The 26,001-nt window shown below is 41.0% G+C and overlaps 1 protein-coding gene across 2 annotated transcripts in view; it reads right to left on the bottom strand.

Annotated features, from left to right (window-relative positions):
- Positions 1-12,082, bottom strand: part of LOC311278748 (nuclear factor 7, ovary-like) — a 1,193,180-nt gene extending 1,181,098 nt beyond the window's left edge. Inside the window, exons 1-6 of one of the 2 annotated variants that reach the window (XR_014625471.1) lie at positions 11,472-12,082; positions 5,893-5,988; positions 5,448-5,678; positions 5,348-5,370; positions 5,148-5,266; positions 635-1,274 (exon numbers count right to left, since the gene is read on the bottom strand). Coding sequence is in view for 1 of the 2 variants with exons in the window: in XM_084389773.1 (XP_084245899.1) it covers positions 778-1,274; positions 5,148-5,266; positions 5,348-5,370; positions 5,448-5,678; positions 5,893-5,988; positions 11,472-11,867 (1,362 nt within the window). In the remaining variant the exon portion in view is untranslated. Of the gene's footprint in view, positions 1-253; positions 1,275-5,147; positions 5,267-5,347; positions 5,371-5,447; positions 5,679-5,892; positions 5,989-11,471 lie in introns of those variants that run through there. The other variant, XM_084389773.1, reaches the window with a different exon arrangement.
- Between the last annotated feature and the right edge of the window lie 13,919 nt (positions 12,083-26,001).

Genomic DNA, 26,001 nt, shown 5'->3' on the forward strand with positions numbered 1-26,001 from the left:
TTGTATACAATTTAATAATGTAACGTGTTGTTTGAAATGGATGAGGAAAACAGAGGCTTGAAAATCTCTGCCGCTCGTCAAAACTCCAGATGTGTGTCTGTCAAACGAAGGAAGACTGAAGGAGTTTCCAATAAAGGCAGAAAGAAAGGTCAAATAAACATGTTACGTCTGTAAAGTATTGTTTCCACGACTTAAACCCTAATTATCATCCCAAACATTTCATCTTTCACTCTGAGCATTAAATCACATAATCACATATTATTTATTTATTTAAAACACAAGATTATCAGCAAGAACCTTTACATCCATTTATTCCAATGAACAAATGATCATTTCTCCTCTATAACTGAAATAATTATTCATTTAGTCTCATGTTGAACAAACACTGAGAATGTGCAGAATTTACTGCTTCAGTGATTTGATGTAATACAAGAAAAAAATATGATATATAATCATATATAATTATGATGCAAAAAGTTTAGAAATTAACAAACACACATTGACTGAAATAATGGGGTAAATGTCAATTCTCCTGAAAACATGAATGCTGAAACGGTCTCTAATCGGTCTAATTGTGTGAAGTGGAATATAAATGAAAACTTGTTGTTTATTGATCTGAGTGTTGCTGTAGTGCTGGATATCAGTCATGTGATCATCACGGCCCAATCACAGCCACCGTACTGATATTCAGATCAACAGCACTCTTACTCATGTGATATGGATTAAATATTGGAAACATGATGAAAGCAGGAAGATCCAGATCTACAGGAGTGACGTTTACTGACTATTGACCGGTAAGATCCTCAGAGAGTCACAACAACTGAAGAATGGAAAGAGTGTGTGAGTGAAGGTGGTTGTGAATGTGTGTAGATGTGTGTTAGTTACAGGATCAGAGAACGACACCGTTCCTCCGTCATAGTCCAGATTCACTCTCACACGATCAAGCTTCTGTTTAACACGAAAACCAGAACCTAAAAGCCATCCGTACTGATGATACTCCACACACCAGACATCAGTGTTGAAGAAACCCCATCCCTTCCTCTGGTTTGATGCTGTAGTTACTCCAAGACTCCAGTATAAACTCTCTTTAACCTCCACATCCCAGCAGTGTGTTCCTGAGTTAAAACCCTCTGAACCCAGAACACAGGGATAAGAGTCAAATCTCTCTGGATTATCAGGAAGAGGTTGATTGTTCTCGCTCCGTCTCACACTGGTCAGATCATCAGACAGGACGAGATCTGGATAAGCCGTGTTTGGATCCAGAATCACAGGAGCTGATGAGACACAATCAACAGATGCTTTTATTCTGATCTTCATATAATGATCAAGAGTGAACCCAACACAGATTATTATGAATTATGACACTCGTCCTGTTGATCAAACACATTTTCCTCTGATCACTGTCAGTGCTGTTATTAGTTTCACACTCGTTTTTATCATCAGCGTTTAACGGCATCAACTACAAACATTAAATATGAGATTCAGACATTTGTGTCCATCAAGAGAAACTGATACTTTGGGAAAGTTAAATAACAATAAATCAATGAGATCTGTTGAGATTTATGCTGTAGATGAAGAACTGTAAGTGTGTGTCTGATCTTCAGCATCTGATCATCTTCATTTTATTGGCTCTTATAGTCTGTGTTTTGATTTAAATTAGTTTATTATGACAGTCTGTTGGGTTTGACTTATTAATTGATAAATTATTATTATTATTAGTGAAGGCAAAGCAAACATAACTAGCTACACATGCTAGCAGTGAATAGTTACATGCTAATAGCGATTAGTTAAGTGTTAAAACATCAAAAATGCTAATTAAAACACAGAAGCATGCTAATCATGTTAGCACAATGCTAACAACATGTTAATAAGGCTAGCATTATGTTAGCATCCTGCTAAAACATGCAAGCAACATGATGATTGAGCATCTAACAAACACCAACCTGTTCTATCTATCTATCTATCTATCTATCTATCTATCTATCTATCTATCTATCTATCTATCTATCTGTCTGTCTATCTATCTATCTGTCTATCTATCTATCTATCTATCTATCTATCTATCTATCTATCTATCTATCTATCTATCTATCTATCTATCTATCTATCTATCTATCTGTCTGTCTATCTATCTATCTATCTATCTATCTATCTATCTATCTGTCTATCTGTCTGTCTGTCTATCTATCTATCTATCTATCTATCTATCTATCTGTCTATCTATCTATCTATCTATCTATCTATCTATCTATCTATCTATCTATCTATCTATCTGTCTGTCTATCTATCTGTCTATCTGTCTATCTATCTATCTGTCTGTCTATCTATCTATCTATCTATCTGTCTATCTATCTATCTATCTATCTATCTATCTATCTATCTATCTATCTATCTATCTGTCTGTCTGTCTGTCTGTCTATCTATCTGTCTATCTATCTATCTATCTGTCTATCTATCTATCTGTCTATCTATCTATCTATCTGTCTATCTATCTATCTATCTATCTATCTATCTATCTATCTATCTATCTATCTATCTATCTATCTATCTATCTGTCTGTCTGTCTGTCTGTCTATCTATCTGTCTATCATAATAAGATTTTAGATAAATGCTTTGGGAACATAAAAGAAGCATACACATCCAGATCAAGGCCTCCCCTGTCGAACTCTGACCACAACACTGTGTACTTAAAAGACACAAACCTGTGATTAAGAGCGTTAATGTGTGGTCAGAAGACACTGCTGAAACCCTGAAAGGTTGTTTTCTTTGTAGTGATTGGGAAGTCTTCCATAGCGATGATATTAATGAAACTACCATGGTAACGACATATTATATTAAATTTTGCACTGATAATGTGGTACCCAAAAAGGAGGTGATCACTTACGCTAATAATAAGCCTTATATAACTAAGGGAATTAAAATGTGTATTACAGTTTTTCTCAGTTGCTTTGGTGCATTTCTCACATCACTGTTTACATTTGCACAACAGTTAGTTCAACCTCCACAACATTTAGTCATTTGTGCACATCATAGTAGCAGTTTCTCATTCCTTCCAACAAATGGCAAATGCTTTTGAACATGCATCAGTTGCTTTCATACAACTCTCTGCTGTTTTATAACATTATCATTGGAGAACAAGCTAAATATGTCTAACCCTAAACAGCTTTGGGATTCTATGAAATCCATAACTAATATGCAGCCTTCAAGGAAATGTGTATCTACTCCTGATGATCTACAGAAAGCCAACAATTTAAATAACTTTTACTTAAGATTTGAGAAGAGCGGCCATACTCCTGTGAACAACACTAGTGATATGGAGTCTTCTGGTGTTTATAAAGAAAAGTTGCTGATTGATGCTAATCAGATTAACTATTATTTTAAACATATTTGTCCTAGGAAATCGGCAGGCCCTGATGGAATTTCAACCTATATTTTAAAAAACTTTGCAGATGAACTGACGCCAGTCTGGCTCCCTATATTTCAATAATCTTTGGATACCGGTATTGTTCCTAGCCTTTGGAAAAGGGCTCTGATCATTCCGGTTCCAAAGATAGTCAGGCCTATAGAAAATAATGATTTTAGACCGATCGCGTTAACGTCTGTGATTATGAAATGTTTTGAAAAGTGCATTGTGTCTATGTTAAAAGCAGAGGTTGCTACCAATCTAGATCCTTTACAGTTTGCCTATAGACAGGGGAGGGGAACTGAGGATGCTATCAGCAGCAGTATGCACTTAATTCTGAAGCATTTAGAGAAGCCTATGCTCGTTTACTTTTTATTGATTTTAGCTCTGCTTTTAACACCATTCAACCAAGTAGTACTTATCTTTTTTTAACCGATAGAACTCAGTGTGTACAAGTAAACAATTGTCTCTCACAACAAAAGAACATTAGCACAGGTGTTCCACAAGGCTGTGTCCGTTCACCAATTCTTTTTACACTTTTTACAAATGAATGTACAAGTAAGCATTCACAAAACTATATTTTTAAATATTCTGATGACACAGCCATCTTAAGTTTACTTTATGGAGACGATAATACAGGAAACATCTACCAGCCAGAAATAAGCAGGTTCGTTGATTGGTGTATAATAAATATAAATATGTAATAATAAATATAAAGAAAACAGAGGAGATTATATTCGACCCAAAATGTATAGGTGACCATCGACAAGTGGTCATACATGACCAAAACATCACCCAAACGCAGACTTACAAGTATTTGAGTGTTTATATAGACAGCTCACTTACTTGGAAAACACACACAGAATGGGTTTGCACTCGGCTGCACCAGAGACTGTACTTCTTACGTAGATTGCGTTTTTATGGAGTCAATAAGAAAATTATGATGTTGTTCTACAAAGCTGTTTTAGAAAGTATAGTTAGATATGGTATTACAGTATGGTTTGGGAACCTAAATGTACAGCTTAAGTCTAAACTAGTACATCTGGTGTCGACAGCATGAAAAACTGTTGGACAAGGAGATCAGTTGAATCTTCAACATTTATATGAGAGTTGCATCCTGAATCAGGTACAGAAAATTGTGGAGGAACAAACTCACTTTTTGCACTCGCAGTATGAAATGCTCCCCTCCGGTAGAAGATATAGAGTCCCAATGTGCAAACTAAATCAGTATAAGAATTCCTTTGTGCCTGTATCTGTACGATTATTGAATAATTGTGTATCTTATTTATTTTAAATTTGTAATGTCTTAACTCAACTGTCTTTTTTATTTGTTTATGCAGCAACATGTAGTCCACAACAAATTTCCTTTCGAGGACAATAAAGTATACTACTACTACTACTACTACTACTACTATCTGTCTATCTATCTGTCTATCAATCTGTCCGTCTGTCTATCTATCTATCCGTCCATCTATCTATCCGTCCATCTGTCTATCTGTCCGTATGTCTATCTATCTGTCCATCTATCTATCCGTCCATCTGTCCGTATGTCTATCTATCTATCTATCTATCTATCTATCTATCTATCTATCTATCTATCTATCTATCTATCTATCTATCTATCTATCTATCTATCTATCTATCTATCTATCTATCTATCTATCTATCTATCTCTGTCATGAAGAGCCTCTAACTCTCCATCCATCCATCATGTCCAGCTCAGATCTCCTGCTGTCAGACTCACTGTTTTGGACGATGTCCTGCATCTTCTTCCAGACTCTGAACGGCAGGTTGCCCAAGTATCGTGGCACATGAATCAAAGCTCCAGAAGCCATCTGTGGATCCGGCTGTGAGCTCTGGACTCTGGAAGAACATTCAGGAGTCAGAACTGCAGTGGCTTTGGATCAGAACCAGAGAGACCAGAGACAGGAGCAGATCACTCACCTTTCCATTGAGACTGGAAACTCCTGCAGAACAAACACACCATTTATCATCAAGAACTCAATCAATCATCAATCAATCAACCAATGATCTGAAATCAGACCTTCAGAAAGCAGACGTCATTGGCTTTCATCATCTCCTCCATGTCTTTGATTGTGTGTGAAAGAGCTGAGATGTGTGTGTTCATCTCCTCCAGCTTCTCCTTCATCCTCTGCTTCTTCTGCTCCTCTTCCTCCCTCAGTGCAGTGACTGTAGCTTCTTCTTCATCTCTGAGAAACTGATGAAGCTTCTCAAACTGCTGTTTAATCTGACGCTCTGTGAGCTCAGCTTGAGACTGAAATCAAAGCACATTCACTTCAATCATCTCAATCGACACACATCATTAATATCCAAGATAAACTCGGATAACCGACATAAAACGGATCCAGAAGCAGATTGCTGCTAGTCATTTACAGAAATAATAAACTGTTATCCATTATATCAAATCATAACTGTATATAGTGATCCAACAGCTGTAATGAAAATGACTCTCGTTTCTGTTTCCTCACCTTGATGTGTTGAACTGTTTTCTCAAACTCTCCTTTAATTTCTTCATTGTGTTTAAGTTTCTCCTGTAAGGACTTCAGTGCTGTATTGAGCTCCTCCTAGAGTTGAACAAAAATACATAAAACACCAGATTACAGTGAAGAGAAGACAATACAGTGATATGATCATATAATGCAGTGAAAAAGTATTTGCCCCCATCCTGATTTCTTCTGTTTTTGTGTACATCTCATACTAAATTGATTCAGAAATGAAAACCTACCATAAAACAAAGGCAACCTGAGTAAACACAAAGTACAGTTTGTAAATTACAGTGTTATTTACTGAAACAAAAAAAGTTCTCCAATACCAACTGGGCCGGCGTGAAAATGTATTTGCCCCCGTAGTTACTAATTCCTCAGATCTATGAAACTGCATTTATAATGTAGTTCAGCTGGACTAAACACAACCAGTCCTGATCACTGCAGCTGTCCAATCAGATCAACACTGAATACTGAAGCCTGATTGGTTCATGTCTGTGTGCCTGTACAAAATGCGCCACTTCAAATAAAAAACAAATACCTTTTGCAAAAAAAGTGCTTTGAGTACCTAGAAAAACGCTATATAAATGTAACAAATTATTTGTTTAATTATTATTAAATCAGCCTCTTCAACCCCTCGCCGCCCAGAGCCAGGCTTGGGAAGCTTTTACTGGCATGTCAGATTGGGTTTTAGAAATAATCAAACGGAGTTACTCTCTCCAGTTCTCCCGCAGGCTCTCCTGCTTCAGGAGTGTGACTAACACTTCAGTCTCGGACATCGACGCTCACGTCCTCCGAGCTGAAGCACAAGCTCTGCTAGCGAAGGGCGACTCAGGCTTTTACAGCCGCTTCTTCCTCGTTCCAGTGAAGGATGGCGTCCTCAGGCTCATCCTCGATCTGAGATGTCTGAACCGCGCTCTGGTAAGACGGCCGTTCAGAATGCTAATGCTAACTTTGAAACAAATCCTCTCACAGATCTGATTGTTTTTTATCAGTGGATCTGGAGGACACATACTTTCATATCCAGATAGCCCCTCATCACAGTCCTTGAGATTCACGTTTGAAGGGGCTTACCAAAATAATACAGTCCTACCATTCTGACTGTCTCTTGCTCTGCGCACTTTTATGATATTCGTGGATGCGGCCCTCTCCCCCTGAGACAGATGGGAGTTCACCTCCTGAATTACCTCAATGATTGACTGCTTTTAGCCCAATCGAAGGAGGAACTCTGCTCACACAGATCTTTGCTCATCAGGACCAAGGTTACGTTATGTTACCAAGAGAACCGTTCCTTTAAAGCGGGGCTCAGTAACTTCGGGATTTCTTCGCTGTATTCTCGCTTTTTGCTCGCAGGTTTCTCTCTAGAGCTCCCCCACAGCTTCGGAATAGATATTTGACAACACTGTTGTAAAAACTTGTTGGTGATTCTCAGACACCAGAGGCTAGCAGATCAACGACATCAAAGCAGATGGGACATTCTTTAAAACGTCTTCTTCATTTGGGTTCGAACAGCGTGAGGGAGCGCAATAATGACTATGATATTTCTTTTGGCCGTAAAGCAATTGTTTACATCGCGAGACCTGATATCACGCGAGACTTCCTGACTTCCCCAAAGTTGCAAGTGCGTATTTTCCGCTCACGGGCACCAGGGGGGTGCGAAACGACCACCATTCAACCCGAAATAAGTAATATAACCATTCCAATGACTCTGAAGCTGTTCAGTTAAGGTAAAAAAAGTTACTTAGTTCACCTTTAAGCAAGGGGGAGAACAAAAACACTAACTACAATGTACTCACAAAAATAAACAGATTTATTGACAAATAACCCAATAGGACAATACATAGATCAAATCAAAGAAAAGAAACTACGTTGTAGAGCAAAAACTCATTCCCCCTCAAAGGATATTATTAACCCTACATAAGCCTGGTTCACCCCATCACTCACTGCGAAGTTTTGTTTGTCACACTGCAATTCTGAGCATTCTCCCTGGTTTCATGTCTCTTGGTTTTTGAATTTCTTGCCCTGTTCCCTGGATTACTCTTTTGCCTCTGACCCCTGCCTGTTTTGTTTGTTTGTTTGTTTTTACGGACTGCCTGGCTGTGTATGACCTATTGCCTGTTTATTGGATTACGTGTCTGGATTGCCCCTTAATAAAAGCTGCATTTGGATCTCACCTTCGAGTCTCGGAGCAGTTTCGTAACACATAAACACAGATCGTTACGGTTACTAATTGTAGCCGGTGAGGTGGCAATTAGTAGATGGCGTGGCCAGGTAGGTAGAGGGTTTTTAAGCAGGCACCTCTAGGGAGGCCTAGAGAGGAGGTCCAATCTTTTGTGTGGAATTTTGCTGTTTGGTAGCCTTTCCTTGTGTGTTGGTGCACAGACGTGGGGTCCGTTCTTCGTACGTCGCTAACTCACTTAGCTGGATTTGATTGTTGGCGATTTGGCATGATCTTGGATTGTTTGGTTCTTCAACGCTCATCCTGGACTTGCTGTCATAACAACATGTGCGCAAACTTAAACCTGCTCGGGAGCAGGCTTATTTCATGTTAACAGGATTAGATCCCGGCTTCATAAGCGGAGCTGATGCGGGAAGTCCAGCGCAGCGCGATAGTGCACTTTCTTTCTGAGATATATATTTTTTTCTCGTGATTCGTGAGATTGTTGTTTTTTGTCGCTTTTATGTTTAAAAAATAGTTTTAGTGTTTTTTTTGTTTTGTTTGTTTTTATGGCATTTCCAAGCCACTTAAGACCCAATGTTGTAGGCTAAAGCAGTTTTTTTTATTTCTTTTTTTTTTTTTTAGGCTATCATCATTTTTTTATGAAGATCATACAATCATGACCATGCCGATTACAGATATGTCACTCAGGCTTCACTAACGTGATTGGTACCATAGACTATAGGCTGTAGAGTGCCATCAAGGTCTCAATGAAGGGGATTATGTGAACAGAAAGGGGGTTCACAATGTAAATGTGCAGCCCAGTTACTATTGTGATTCTTAATATTCCAGATTAGTAATATTATATCAAGTAAAAAAAAAAGGCAGTTGACTAAAATCTTCCATATCACAAATGTGAAAGCAAAATGCCCAGGATCTGTGCATGACTTAAGCATTTTCAGAGATTCACATTTATGCACATTATCTGAAAAGTTCCACAATTAAATATCAAGCTCACTGTATTACATACACTTATGCTGATTCTAACAGAACTGCATTTTTTCATAGGTGATTATGACATGTTCCTGGTGTTTTATGACCCCATTCCCTGACCCAAACCAGTTACAATGCAGCTCTAGCTAGGACAAGGGCACACAATGAAATGAACTTTGGCTAACTAAAGGGAAGATGTCAGTGTCTGAAAAGTCTGAGGGTTGCACACCGACAGGGCCTGTGACATTGTTGCATGTGCCATATTACACAACATAAAAAAAAAAAAAAAAAAATTTTCATTAAATGTTTAATAAAAGACAAATATGCTTAGTTCCTTGAGTTTTATTTCAATTGTTCTTTGTAAAGAAAAGCCAGTGGTCAAGAGATATTAGACACATGGCTATACACTGCCCACCTGTAGGCCTATGTCTCCTCTGTCTGTGCAGACTCTTCTGTAGGCCTTTCTGTAGATGTGGAATCCTGCAACTTATATTGCAGCCATAAAGCATACAAGTATAGATTAAGTAAAGTTATTTATGCACTTGCAGGTAGGCTAGTTCCTCCATATGACAGTTATCTGAGAGGGTTTATTCACTGTCCAGTGCAATGGAAACAAATGGACATTACAAAGTCTTATACTTTCTTTCCTTTGGAAAGTTAGAAAATGTCCACTTACTGCACATATTTCAGCTCCACTTTCTTGGGAACAGACACAAGTGTTGGTGTATTATGTAAAAGTGCACAAAAGAGGAAAACACAATGGCATTACAATGAACTACACTCAGGAAAAATGTGATCAATAACTCATGGCAAAATAATTTTTTATTAACATAAGTTTATCAGTTTTCACTTTCACAAGTCAAAGCAATTCATCATTACTCAAGATTTAACAGCTGAAATGACTATACAGCCTTAATTTAATGCAGCAAAAAATATTTTACAGTGTAGGAGAGTAAGATCTTTTCTTTTTTTTTCTCAGCCTTTTTCTTGGTTGCTTTTATAAACAGACAACCATTTATTTAACAGTGCCTTTTATAAAAGAGACTATAATATAACTAAAAATTACCATATTTTTGTACTTCACTTTTATTTGTTCCCATGTTCTAGTGTGGTGACTCTGACATTACAGTGCACAAAGTAATTATACAATTATTAAAATACAAAAATATAGGCTAATAAGTGATAAAAACATCTAACATGGCCACTTCTAACGGATTTAAATTGTCTGCTACTTTTTGCCAGCCCTCTCTCCTGGCTTTTGCAGACTTTGAGGTGTTCCCTGGCGTTTTGATTAAACATTAAAATTCCGAATAAACTTCGACTATTAGTTCTTGCTCTGCTGAGGAGAAAAACTGAGCCCTCTCTTTGGCCACGCCCAACCTGAGCAGCCAATAGCAGCATTGCTGATCAATGTTTCTACTATCGATACATATCCCCTTTTAACCAGCGCATGAACGTGCAATTATCTCAGATAACTCAATCCAGCGATACTAATCATATCCGGCAAGTGTGTTCGAAGAACTGAGTTAGCCAGATCATGATTCGCACGATGATATCATCTTGGATGTGTCATTTGATCTCGGATGTAATAAGCAACGTACGAAGAACGGGCCCGTGGTCTGGTTGAGAAGACACAAACATTGTGCAGTCCGGTGACATGTCCATGTTGGTTTGTGCATGAACGGTTTGGTGAGCAGACGCCAAACAGTGTGGATTTGTAGGCTGTTGGTCACGCCCGTTTCTATCTTGGAAGTTAGTCCAGGATTAGTGGCTGTGTTGCAGGTTTTGTTGATCGCTGTTCCTCTTGAGTTTTTGTTTTGATTTCCCCGTCTAGCCAGTACCGACATGTGTGCGCTGTATGTCTCCAGCGCAATGAGTGTATAGATGTTGTGAATCATACTGGCTAGTGGGGTATTTTCTTTTTTTTTCTTTTTACTTGTTTGTATATCACTTCCCAGCCTCGTGTTGCCAGCCAACCCTTGTACTCTCTGTACTATATTGATGCTTTAAACCACATAAACTATTTATTTGCATGAGACTTAAGTTTGCAGTGGAATTGATTTCTTTATGTTGGTTTGAGTATGTTTTACTTTTATTTAATATGATTTTGGTGTTGTTTGTGTCATTTACTTTGTGCTTTATTTTGAATTGTTCTGTGTGACAAAGTTGGGATTGTATTGGGGTTCATAGGAGGTTGGCTGGTTAACTAAACAAGAAGATAAGATACAGGTGAATGCGATAATGAGTGCTGATGAGTCCAGGCAGAGAATGATGGGAGATGTAGTCTGTGAGTGAACATGAGAGTCTGGTGTGGAGTGCCCTCTGGTGGCTCTCAAGGGCACTCCAGCCGGTGACCGTTACACTATGACTCATTATGATTCTCTACATGTGAATCAAGAAACATTTGTCTTACCTTATATGATGAAACCACTTCACTGATGGGTCTGAATTTATGATTGTCATGTTGTTTTGAATCTCTGCAGACGATACACACAGGCTGTTTGTCCTCCAGACAGAAGAGTTTGAGTTTCTCACTGTGTAAACTGCAGATCTCCTCAGACCCTGATGAACGCCTCTCATTTCTCTCCTTCAGGAACGACTCACACAAGTTTTTTAATGCAAGACTAACTGGAGGCTCAGATCTTGAGGATCTTCTCCTGCAGACAGGACACTCCTGAGATTTCTTAGTTCTCCAGAACTGTTGAAGACACTCTTTACAGAAACTGTGACTACAGGATAAAAGAACAGGAGCCTTGAAGATTTCACAACACACAGGACATATATAATCATCTTCAGCTGCTGAAGCCATTTTCACTGTTTGAGCTCCAGCAATCTAAACTTTACTTTCACTTTCTGAACGACGGATTAAAAAAATAAATCACCATGAGAATCACAAAGATCAGAAAGAAACTTCTCAAATTCTTCTGTGAAGTTTCCCCCTTTGTACTCCACTGATCGCTGATTCTTTATTGCTTTTGTCGAGACAAAGTCAGTATGGCAGAAAAGAGAAATAACAAGTCAGTCTCTTCCTGGTTAGTGTTGTAAGAGGGTGGAGCTTCTGATCAAGGTGTGTTGAAACAGGTCAAACAACAACATCAGGATTTCTTTGGGTAAAATTAACAAAATCTAAGCCTATTCAAAATTAACTTGCATTGAAACATTAAGATATAATGCTATAAAGCCTTGGATAAAACACACACACACACAAAAAAAAAAAAAAAAAAATTAACAATAAAAGATCTCAAAACCCTTATACATGTTTTATTTATTGCTCTTCTTTATTGGTCCCAGAGTTTCTCCAGGGTCTGTCATGCTCTCTCTCTCTTATAATGATTTCTTCTCATGCTGTAGTTTCAGTGATAAACACTCCTCTGTTCATCTGCTGATTGTCAGTGTTTGGAGAAACAAACAGATCAACAGATTAAAAGTCCTGAATAAACAGGAGAAACGGAGATGAGACAAAAGTTTGTCTCTCAGGGATCACTCGTCAGCACCTTTATTAATACTTATGTAGTATTTCTTATTGATTATTAAAAATATACTCACATCATTAGCATAAAAAACATTTCTTAACAAATATAATTCTTTTTGATATAGTTATATATCTATTAAAAATACTGATTTTCTGGTCTATAACTCCTCCCCGAACATCCCGCTGTCCCGTATCTTGCTCTCTCATTGGCTATAGGTCACTGATGTAATATTCAGTCAGAACACATTTCACACAGCAGGATTTTGAATCGCTGACAGGTCCAGATATTCAGCATGCCAAATATCTCACAGGCGTTGGCGACTCATCTGCGATTCTCTCAGATCTCTCTCAGTGTCCCCAAATAAGCAAGCCAGAGGCGACAGTAGCAAGAAACCTAAACTCCATCAGTGACAGAATGGAGAAAAAACCTTGGAGAAACCAGGCTCAGTTGCTCAGTTCTCCTCTGGCCAATGAACGAACAATTTTTGATTATGATTCAGGCAGAATTACATGTCAGAAGTCAGATTGGATCGGAACATTCAGAATATTTATCCAGATCCATCTAATTGAAGATCAGATTCATCACATCGGTATGGAGACGAGTTTGTTGAGGATCAGTGCCGATGGCTGTCTTGTTGACGAGGCCTTCACAGGGGAGAGTCTAGTTGAAACAGTCTCTGCTGACACTTCAGGGCTGCGTTGTGGTCGTGTCTAGACGCAGGTCCACCATCTGATCTGGATACGGCCGGGATCCGGCTGACTACATCATGTATTGTGGTTGCGTCTAGGTGCAGGTCCTTCTGATCTGGGGTACGGTACCCTCGGGATAAACAGAGAGACAAATATTAGCGTAGATGCTATTCTTCTTATCATGTAACGAGTACATCAGATGTTATAGGAAGTGTTCCCGGTTCCGCCTGACCTAATTTATGCAGCCTAACAATCACTTATTTCAGGGATGGGCAAATAGCGGCTCGCAATATCTTTAAATGCGGCCCACTGGAACACTCGGATGATAGATTTTAAAACATCTTAAAAGTAAGTAATGGAAAGATTGCATTCAGATTATGTTAATGTTTTAAATCAAACCAAGTGATGATGCTATTTCCAGCTGATCCCTGTAGAGACAGTACAGGAGGCGGCTCGGCACACAGCCTTGTGGGGAGCCAGTGCTCAGCGTGCGAGTGGAGGAGAGCTGGGGACCCTTTGGTGAGAAAGTCCTTTATCCAGGCACATGTGAGAGGGGGAGGCCGAGAGTGACCAGTTCAGTGATGAGAATGTCCGGAACGATTGTATTGAAAGCTGAGCTGTAGTCCACAAAGAGCATCCGGACGTAGCTCTGCTGCTGCTCCAGGTGGCTCAGCACAGAGTGGAGAGCTACGGCGATGGCATCCTCTGTGGATCTGTTAGGGGTATGCAAACTGATAGGGGTCGAAGTCTGGGGGGAGATAGTCTTTGATGTGCGGAAGAACCAGTCTCTCGAGGCACTTCATAAGTATCAGAGTGAGGGCCACAGGACGATAATCATTTAGGCTGGTAATGGGAGACTTCTTCAGCACGGGAATGATTGTGGTTGATTTTAAGCAGGACGGGATGACTGCCTGAGCCAGGGAGCGGTTGAAGATTCTGGTAAAGATGAGGGTGAGCTGGTGGGCACATGCTCTGAGCTCCTTGCCAGGTACTCCGTCTGGGCCGGCAGCCTTCCTGGGGTTCACTGCCAGAAACACCCGTCTGACATCGTGCTCCCTCACAGTGAGTAGAGTGGTGCAGAAACCAGGTGGGAATGGGGGCAGTGCTAAAGTAGTGCAGGAAAGAGATGGGAGTGAAGGTGAAGGCAGGGTTGGAGCAGATGAGTTTCAAAGCGAGCAAAGAAGCAATTTAGCTCCTCTGCCAGCGGCGCACTCAGATCTCCTGTTGTTGCATCACAGCCTCTATAGTGATATCTTGTATGCCCTGCCACACCTCCCGTATATTGTTTCTGGACAGGTGGGACTCTGTGCTCCTCCTATGGTCCGCTTTGGCTTTCTTAATTCCACGTTTCAGGTCGGCTTGAGCAGCCCTGTACAGTGCTCTATCTCCTGACCTGAAGGCAGTGTCGCAGGCTTTGAGGAGTGTGAGGACATGGTTGGTCATCCAGGGTTTCTGGTTTGGGAAAACCCGAATATTTTTGTTCACAGTCACATTTCCGATACATAACTTGATATAGTCCAGTACTGTTCCTGTGAATGTTTCCAACTCCTGGTGTTCAAATAAGTCCCAATCCGTCTGGCTGAAGCAATCCTGTAGTTTGGAAAGTGCATTATCAGGCCAGGTTGTAACAGTCTTAATGGTAGGCCTGGCACTGCGTCTGAGGGGGGTGTAGGCTGGGGAGAGTAGGAGAGAGAGATGGTCTGACTGGCCTAGGTGTGGGAGGGGTACGGCTCTGTACACGTGCTTAATGTTGGAATAAACATGATCCAAAGTGTTCTCTCCTCTAGTAGGACACTTGAAACCAGGTTTCAGTGATCAAAACACAGCAATCATGAACATAGCGATTTCCAACGAGTTGTAATTCCAAGTCATCCATTTTATGCACCAGGGATCTGGCATTGGAGAGATACAGGCTCGGTAGAGGTGGCTTGTGGTTGTTTTCTTAGCCTTAGCATAACACCGGACCTGTGGCCCCGTTTCTGCTTCCTCTCCCTCCTCCGTCTGCGCCGCCTCCTAAGCCCGACAACAATCCACGGGGAGCCCAGCGGTCTCGCTGTGTCGTCTGGGATGTTGTGCTTATAATGAAAGACACTCGAAATAGATATCTGATACTGGTCACCGATGTCCAAAAGGTTCTGGCGGGAGTGACGAATGTTCTCAGAACCGATGTGTGCACACACAAACAAGAAAAAGGTAAGACAAAAATGAGCAATAATAACTAACCATGAGCAATTCAGTTGTTGCTGTGTTTGTTAATCTTTGTTAACATTAGTTAAAAATACAGAATTATTAGTTCATGTTAACTAATGTTAACTAAAGAAACGTTATTGTAAAAGTGTTACTAATTAAGACATTAATACAAAAAAAATGAAGTATAAAAGAGAAAAAAGAAACAACATGAATTAAGATGTTTGTGACTGCTATCCAGATGTCATGAAAAAGGTGAGTAATCCTGAAAAATGCAGGGAAACAACAAGTGTTTAATAATTTACCAACATACACAAATTACACAAATGGCAAATAAACAATTGGTGCTCATTACAGTTTTTCTCCATTGGTTTGGCTCATTTCTTGAAACCGAAATTACATTCTCAAAACTCTAAGATCATTTGGCAAAACAGTCTTACAGTTCAGCACAACACTATAGCTCACTTGCAAAAGCTCATATCTCTCCCAAAACTGTTCACTCATGCTTCAAAACTAAATCTGTTTCCCATATAAAGAGTCAGTGCCACGAAAATGGCAAAGATCCTTCTCAATTGCTTTGGCTCATTTCTTGAAACAGACCGGACGTTCTCAACCAAAATAACCTCTACAGGGATCTGCTTTTGCCAAAATAACGTGGATGGTTCGGCACAACACCATGGTTCACCTGCAAAAGTTCATACCTCTCCCAAACCAGTTACATGAGTGTGTCAAAACTAAATTTCCTTCTCATTTAAACAGTCAGTGCCCCCAATGCTTCATCCCTTTGGCATTGTGTAAGCACTGCAAGTCAAAATGTTTAGATGTTTTGTCACAATGGCAGAGGACCATTGAAATATCCCTCATGTCCACCTTTCAGTCTTAGCCCAGTCCTTCATTGACAGTGGTTACTGTACTGTTTTTTGTCTAGCTAACAGAATACAATTGTGAATAAAACTGAAAAAAAAAAAAGAAGTAGGATTTTAGGGTAAGAGTAGCCTCCAAGGTTTGACATCACACATTGCACTCATACTGCCAAGGAAATTATAACCATTATCATTCACACACATAAAGTAACTTCCATACATCAGAGTAAAAAGAAAATGTATACAGCATAATATACTCTAATATAAACACACAAACAATAAACAATGAAAATTATATGCAGCCTACAGTGCTGTAAATAAAGCTGGAGTTTCACAACTAACAGTTCTTCACTGGTCGCTGTCCTCACCCTCCCTCTCCTGGCCACCTATCTGGCCACAGATTCTCGTCCACATCACAGCGTATATTCTTCCTTGCGATGCAACGAGGGAAGAAACGGCGTGCATGTCGCAACCATCCCCTACACTGATCTCCTGTAATATCCACACACGCAGCATCCATTGCATGGAGCAGGGACCTCTGATCTTGAGCCCGATGCTCATACACTCTCTACCTCCAAGCGGAGAAATACTCCTCAGTAGGACTGAGGAAAGGAGAGTAAGGTGGTAGGAACACCATGACCATCCTTGGATGAATAGTGAACCAGACCCTGATGAGTGGGCCACGGTGAAAATTAACATTGTCCCATTCAATGACATATTGTGGTAGGTGAGGCCCTACGAGACCTCTCTCATTTTCAGGGATCAAATCAAAATGAAGGCGGTCCAAGAAGATGAGGAGCTTCTGTGTATTGTTTGGGCCAAGACTGGGATGTGAGTGGCCACACCATTCTCAGATATGGCAGCACACATAGTTATATTGCCCCCTCGCTGGCCTGGGACATCCACCATGGCCTGGTGGCCAATAATATTATATGTTATATTATATATATATATATATATATATATATATATATATATATATATATATATATATATATATATATATATATATACATACACACATATATGGTATTCATGGTATTATGTTCTTGACTAATTTTGACAATTGAACAGACTAATGTGCATATGATGACTTATACAATGAAATGACGCTGACATGTTTTGGAGCGAACAACCATTAGACTGAGAATCAACAATCAGTTTAGATCAGGGGTGGGGAACGTTGATCCTGGAGGGCCATTGTCCTGCAGAGTTTAGCTCCAACCCTGAAAAAAACATTCAGCTGCCTGCAACTTCAGTAATCCTGAAGACATTGATTAGCTTCAGGTGTGTTTGATTAGGGTTGGAGCTAAACTCTGCAGGACAATGGCCCTCCAGGATCAACGTTCCCCACCCCTGGTTTAGATCAACAAGATCTATTCACTTGGAAATTGTGCTAAATGTAGGCTACCTGTACTTAATTATTTGCAAAGATGTACTGAGACATTGAGACATGTACTTAGACATTTGCAATTTGATGAAATGAATGAGAAATTCAATTCTGTTGTGAACAATTGCCAAGTGGTTTGGAGGTTTGTCCATGTTGTTTTGAGAATGTCATTTCTGTTTCAAGAAATGAGCCAAACCAATGGAGAAAAACTGTAAAATAAGTCTATTAACTATTTAAAGAGCAATCTCGATGAGGCCAGTGCTAAGAGAGCTAGATGATTGTTTTGCAGTCATTAGCGTGATTGTTGAAGCTGTGAGAGCGTTCTGTACCTGCATCTAAAATACAACAAAACAGGCATCATTCTTCTTCATTTTTGACACGATAAGGGACATCTGATTACCACAGCACTTGCTTACATCAGTTAATATTTCATAAATTTCAGCATTGTTCTACATGAGCTCTTATCATTCTGTGACATCAGTCAAAACCCCAAACGGGTGAGTAAATTAAACTCCATGTCATGGTGCCACTACTGTATGAGGAGTGGATGAATGATTGTCACCGTGAGCTTCAATGGCACCTTTTTGACGTTTACCTTCAAATCAAAAAATCTAAATTCTGTCATCATAGACTCGCTGGATGTTGTTCCAAATCTTTTAATGTATTAACTTTATAAACCTAAATCATTTTATGCAGTTGTGTGTCCAGAAGATTGGAAGTTATGTCCAGAATTCATCCATGGCCAGCCATCTTAATCTTCTCAAGGATAACTGGAGGTTACCGGCACCACCTCAGTGTCCACAAAAGGTAAAAATAAAAACAGAGTTGAATGCATTTGTCACACATGGTTGCAGGAAACACAATGGAGATGAAGATAAAAGTCAAAAGGCATTCCAGGTAATCCAAACAGGCAGGCAAGCCAAACAACCTCTAACATAGACATTTGTTGTGTTCACAAAATAATGCTGATTGGTAAATGCCCACTAGGGGAAGTTGTTGTATTATGTGGGGAACTGGTATGCATGTAAAGTTGTTTTTGAACATACAATGCTAGTAAAGAGACATGTGAGATGACGAAATGGTAGAAATTGAGCTACCACATAGTATAAGAGAAATAAAATCAGTAATAAAAGAGAAAGTGGTTAAAAAGTAGCAACAATCTTGGGATAATGAGACTAAAGGGAGACATTTATATGCAATACAAAAGAAAGAAAAACGGAAAAGGTAGAAAGAGTGGGGGAAATAGGAGTGACGAAAATATAATTACAAGATTAAGGATGGGACATACAGGTTTGAATACAACATTATATCTAATATCTAAACATCCAACGGGAATGTGTGAGAAATATGGATAGAGTGAAACTGTAGAACATGTGATTATAAATTGTAAGGATTATGAAGAAAGAGAAGTGCTTAGAGAAGAAATATGGAAGAATGAAGGAAAAGAGTTAACATCATAGAATATATTAGACTCAGATATAGGAAATACTACGGTAAAGGTGTTGTTTCAGTTTATGAATAACACAGGATTAATTAAGAGAATGTAGGAGAAGTGTATACAGTATATAAGAGAGGTAGAGGGTGTGGATAAGATGAAGATATACTGTGAGTAAAGGAAAGAATATCTGAAGGAAAACAAGGTTATAGTGAATTATTGGGAGTTAAAGGGAATGGGGGTGGAAACTGGAGGAGCTGAAAATGCAGCAGTGTTTTTTTTTTTTAGTGGGGATGGTTAGAAAGTGTTAAGAGGAATAGGAAAATGTTTCTGAGCCAAGCTATCTGATGATGGCAGTAATGCACTGTTTAGTGCGGTTGCCAATAAAAACCGATGAAATGCTGAGAGATCAAATCATTGGGAAAGTGTACAGCAGTCGAATTTGTGAATGTTTATAGCTTGAAGCAGATTTAACGTTAGACAGTTGCTATACAAGTGGAAAATGCAATAGCACATGCGAATGAATTTGTGAAGCCTGCCGAATTATCAGTTAAAAGACTGCATGTGAGGAAAAAATAAACAAATGCACCTAGAGGCACACAAGAAAAGCATCTGAGTCGAATGAATGTACATTCTGAATGCAAATGTTATCGTTGTGATTCCAGCAGTCATTCAGCAAATTCCAAGCAGTACCCAGCTTTAAACAAGACCTGTAAATCATGCAGCAACATTATAGCTACCTTTTGCAAAAGTGTGCCGCTCTGCATGGAAACATAACATCTTTGAAATTGAAGTTCCTGAACTGACTAGCACATCTTCTGCTGCAAACAAAATTGAATGAAGTGGGGACATTGTCAGGCATTACAATGCAAGAATTAATTGTTGATACAGGATCTTCTGTATTTTTGTTGCCAGAGTGTATATACACTCACCTAAAGGATTATTAGGAACACCTGTTCAATTTCTCATTAATGAAATTATCTAATCAACCAATCACATGGCAGTTGCTTCAATGCATTTAGGGGTGTGGTCCTGGTCAAGACAATCTCCTGAACTCCAAACTGAATGTCAGAATGGGAAAGAAAGGTGATTTAAGCAATTTTGAGTGTGGCATGGTTGTTGGTAACTCCGCCATGGACGGTCCCAAGCCCGGTCTGAGAAAGGAGGAGGGTTAGGCGTGGGGCTAGCAACCCCACCCTGTAAAAAAACCCTTTGCTACAGAAACGCAAACAAGAGCAACAGGTAATTCCGCCTTGGGGAGAGACGGGTCTTCGTTAAGAAGAAGTATGACGCCGTGCAGTGAAAACCGACCTAAATTGGAAGCTGCAAGGCCGATCTCCCTTCTCTCAGCCAGGGCAACCAACATCGGTACATGGAACGTGAGGACCATATACGAAGCGGGGAAGACAGCGCAAGTGGCAGCGGAGATGCGGAGCTACAACCTCACCCTGCTTGGAATCAGTGAAACTCGATGGACGCAGTCCGGTCAGAAGAGGCTGATCACTGGCGAGATGCTGCTGTACTCGGGACATGAGGAGGATAACGCCCACCACACACAAGGAGTAGCGTTGATGTTGTCAAAAACTGCACAGCGAGCACTCACTGGATGGGAAGCCCACGGCCCAAGGATCATCACAGCATCTTTCCGAACGAAGAAGAAGAGGATCACCATGAATGCTGTGCAGTGTTATGCACCCACCAATGACAGCGAGGAGGGAGACAAGGAGCAGTTTTATAGCAGATTGCAGTCCATCCTGGAGAGTTACTCAGAGAACGATGTCACCATCCTGATGGGGGATTTTAATGCCAAGGTGGGGAAGGATAACACCGGGTATAAGGAAGTGATGGGAACACATGGACTTGGCAACATGAACGAAAATGGTGAGAGGTTTGCAGATCTGTGCGCTCTTAATAACCTGGTGATCGGCGGCAGCGTCTTCGCACATAGGAGGATACACAAGGCAACTTGGGTGTCACCGGACGGCTCCACCGAGAACCAGATAGACCACATCTGCATCGCCAGGAAATTCAGAAGATCTCTACAGGATGTGAGAGCGAAGCGAGGAGCGGACGTCGCATCAGACCACCATCTCGTAGTGGCAAGACTGAAGCTGCAGTTGAAGAGGGGGTGGATGGCAACTACAGCACAGAGGCACAAGTACAACACCTACTTTCTGAGGGACACACACAAACTAGAGGAATTTAGAGTGGCTTTGAGCAACAGGTTCCAAATACTGCAAGAATTAGAAGAGGAGGAGGAGGATACAGTGGATGGCAGATGGAAGAGAGTGAAAGAAACCATAACAACAACATGTAGGGAGGTCCTTGGACCCCTGAAATACCAGCACAAGGAGTGGTTGTCGGCAGAGACATTGAGGAAGATTCAGGAAAGAAAAGAGAAGAAAGCAGCCCTCAACAACAGCAGAACAAGAGCGGAGAAGGCTAAGGCACAAGAAGATTACACAGCCGCCAATAAAGAGGTAAAGAAGCATATTAGAACCGATAAGCGGAACTATGTTGATGGTCTGGCAGCCAAAGCAGAAGAAGCAGCAAGAAATGGCAATATGAAAGATCTGCACTCCATCACAAAGACGCTGTCAGGGAAGTTCTGCAAGTCAGGTAGGCCGGTGAAAGACAAGGAGGGAAAGATATTGAAGGGAGAGGAACAACAAATGGATAGATGGAGGGAACACTTCGAAGAACTGTTAAACAGGCAAATGCCAGTAAACCCGCCAACCATCAATCCAGCAGCAGAGGATCTACCAATAGATTGCAGTGCGCCCACCAGAGAAGAGATCCGCAAGGCAGTAGGCCAGCAGAGGAATGGCAAGGCAGCAGGTCCAGACAGTATACCAGCAGAAGCATTGAAGGCGGACCTGGAAACAACGGTAGAGATACTGTTCCCGTTGTTTAAGAAAATCTGGGAGGAGAAACAGGTGCCCACGGAGTGGAAGGAGGGATATATTATAAAGTTACCTAAGAAAGGCGACCTCAGCAAGTGTGACAACTACCGAGGGATTACGCTACTGTCCATTCCAGGGAAAGTGTTCAATAGGATCATCCTGAATAGAATGAAGGACCAGGTGGACACCCAACTCCGTGACCAGCAGGCAGGCTTCCGGAAAGACAGATCCTGTACGGATCAGATCGCCACCCTGCGTATCATTGTCGAACAGTCACTGGAGTGGAACTCTTCTCTCTACATTACTTTTGTAGACTATGAGAAGGCTTTCGATAGCCTGGACAGGAGTGCCCTTTGGAAACTTCTCCGGCATTATGGTGTGCCAGCCAAGATCGTCAACATCATCCGAAACTCGTACGATGGTATGACCAGCAGAGTGGTCCATGGAGGGAAGCTTACGGAGACCTTCGAAGTGAGAACCGGGGTTCATCAGGGATGCCTGCTCTCGCCTTTCCTCTTCTTGCTAGCCATCGATTGGATAATGAAGACTACAATGGCATGCACAAGAACAGGAATCCAGTGGACACCCTTCACACAACTCGACGACCTGGACTTTGCGGATGACTTGGCCTTGCTATCCCACACCCGACAGCAGATGCAGGAAAAGATAAACAGCACAGCTGCCACCTCCGCTCAACTAGGTCTGAACATCAACAAACAGAAGACAAAGATCCTCAAGGTGAATAATACCAACAACAACCCAGTCCAGTTGGACGGAGAGGCGTTAGAAGAAGTGGAGGCCTTCACCTACCTGGGCAGTGTCATCGACAATCAGGGTGGAACAGACGCTGACGTTAAGGTACGAATATGTAAAGCAAGAGCAGCCTTCCTACAGCTGAGGAACATCTGGAGCTCGAAGGAACTGGGCCTAAGGACAAAGGTCAGGCTGTTCAATACCAATGTCAAGGCGGTCCTTCTCTATGGTGCAGAGATATGGAGGAAAACAGTGGCGACGATGAAGAAAGCTCAGACCTTCGTCAACTCCTGTCTGCGAAGAATCCTCCAGATCCGCTGGCCAAACACCATCAGCAACCAGGACCTTTGTCAGAGAACCAATCAGCTTCCTGCAGAAGATGAGATCCTGAAACGACGCTGGAGATGGATTGGTCACACGCCCCGCAAGCCAGCTTCCAACATCACCAGGCAAGCGCTCACTTGGAATCCCCAAGGCAAAAGGAAAAGAGGAAGGCCAAGAAATACGTGGCGCCGAGATCTGGCAGCTGATACCAAAGAACTTGGATACACCTGGAGCCAGCTGGAGAGAAAAGCCCAAGACAGGGATGCCTGGAGAGCTCTTGTCGGCGGCCTATGCCCCAGGAGGGGTAGCAGGCATAAGTATGGTTGTTGGTGCCAGACGGGCCGGTCTGAGTATTTCACAATCTGCTCAGTTACTGGGATTTTCACGCACAACCATTTCGAGGGTTTACAAAGAATGGTGTGAAAAGGGAAAAACATCCAGTATGTGGCAGTCCTGTGGGCGAAAATGCCTTGTTGATGCTAGAGGTCAGAGGAGAATGGGCCGACTGATTCAAGCTGATAGAAGAGCAACTTTGACTGAAATAACCACTCGTAACAACCGAGGTATGCAAAAATGTAACCATGACAACAAACTAGTGGCTGGAAATAGTGCACACAGGAAAACAAAGTCCAAACTGGGTGAAACCGTGACATTACGCCCCCTTCCGGAAAGGCACGACCTCGCACCGGTAGATGAATGGAGGAGGCTCAGGTGGAGGACTGGACTCCGGGAGAGGGATCAAAAGGAAAGTCCAGGGTGGTGCAGGTGGTGGAGTTAACCAGGGGATGGCCTTGAACAGAGCCGTGCGGATGGAGATCCAGACCTCAGCCAGGAATGCGCTCCATGACGGCGTTGCAGGAGGGAGGAGCCATTGTGTATGGATGTGTGACGTCACCTTGTGGACGACTGGAGGCGACGATGGTGATTGAGGAAAAGTCCAGGCTCGGGTGCGATGCCAGGCTCGATCGCTCCTTCTGGCACGGGCTCCGACATCGGTGGGCACGTACTGTTGTTCCTTGCAGCGGGGTGGTACTGGGTTGGGAGTGGGGCTGGCAGTGTCCGAGATGAAATCAAATCTATAACCATGACAACAAACTAGTGGCGGGAAATAGTGCAAACAGGAAAACAAATTCCAAACTGAGTGAAACTGTGACTATATGAGAAGGATTTCTGAAGGATCATGTGGCACTGATGACTGGACTAAAGATGCTGAAAATACAGCTTTGCCATCACAGAAATAAATTGCATCTCAAAGGGGTGGTTGATTGCTATTTCACTTTTTTCATTTTAAATACTGTGTAATGTTGCTGTTGGTGCATGAACAGTATCTGCAAAGTTGCTGCGCTGAAAGTTCAACGTAAGCGGAGATATTGTCTTTTAAAAATCAGGAAGTTTAATGCCTACAAAAACGACTCGAATGGGACTACAACGAGATACTTCCCGGGTTTTATACGTAACTAACCCATACATTTACATCAACCCTCCCTCCGGAACATGTTCTGCTGTCGAAGAGGAGGAGTTATAGTGGAGAGCTGTAGCCGTCAAAGTGTTATTTTCACCCAGCTGTCAGGTCTTCTGTGTTCAGGCTTCCTACAGACGCTGTAGTTCGTCAACAATGGTTAAAATTTAAGTTTGATTATGTTCCTGACAATTACAATCGTAGTTTAGCTCTCTGTGCTGCGCATTTTACGGAAGACAGCTTCCAGAATCTACACGAGTTCAATGTCGGATTCAACAAGAAACTATTACTCCAACATGAAGCAGTTAACGTTACAGCTTTAAAACCAGAGGCAGCAGTTGTTGGGCCACAACCTGCAAGTAAGATTTAATCATTTTAAATGTATTTGCCTGTGTAATTTAAGACGTAATGTTTTAGTTTTATCAAGGATGTAAAAAAATGCCAGCACTGGCTTTAGTATATGACAGATGCGTACAAACATTTTGGACCCGAATTTGTAGTAGGCTACAAATTTTGTAAACGTATCATCCATGTATACTTTTTTATTTGATCAAGAACGCAAACCAATGCCAAAGCTGTTTGGTTATAGTAGCTAGTTAGTTCGATGTTATTTTGTGTGTATAAGAAACGTGTACAAACTTCAAAAAATTATCGCAACAGCGAACTTCAGCTGCTGTTATCACATGTACACCTAAAGAAAACGACAAACTGAGTAAACTACCGGTAAGTTTTGTGAATAGTTAAACGGTTGTTCATTCTATCAATAAAACAATATCTTTAAAAAACGGTATTACTCAGTCATGTATTCAGTTATATTAAATGTTTAATCAGGGGGAAACCGTATCTCAAAAGCTAACAAACAGCAGTAGCATTTTCAAGTAACAGCGTATGGAAATTCTTTGAGAAAATAATAATAATAAAAAAAAAAATACCATTCAGAAACGTTTAGTAAGAGCCGTGTTTGCGGAGGTTCTGCTTGACTCTCTTCATCACTGCTCTCTGGGTCTGATTCTGGCTCAAACTGATGAGGCAATATTGACACCATTACATTTGACCGGAGCACATGCAACTGTCGCCCGTAAAGGAAATGGGCGTGAAGATTCCGGACGCAGTTTAGCCAATTACAATACACCGGCCGAACTAACCAATCTGAGCCCATTGCCTGTTTCTGAGGGAGTGGTTTCATAGACTCAGGAAGTCAACCGGTCGTTCAAATGACAGAGGAGGAAGCGGCTTACAATAAAGGTGAAATTTATGAAAAATAAGGCGTTTTTTAACAAACGAAACACGAAGACATGTTATATTGCAGCCCATAAACACAATCAAGCAAAGAAAAAAGGCAGTAAACCACCCCTTTAACATATATTCAAATAGAAAACTGTTCTTTTAAATTGAAATATTTCACAATATTACTGTTTTTACTGTATTTTGATCAAATAAATGCACCCTTGATAAATATATATATAT

Source organism: Rutilus rutilus, assembly GCF_951802725.1.
Source record: "Rutilus rutilus genome assembly, chromosome: 19".
Lineage (NCBI taxonomy): Eukaryota > Metazoa > Chordata > Actinopteri > Cypriniformes > Leuciscidae > Rutilus > Rutilus rutilus.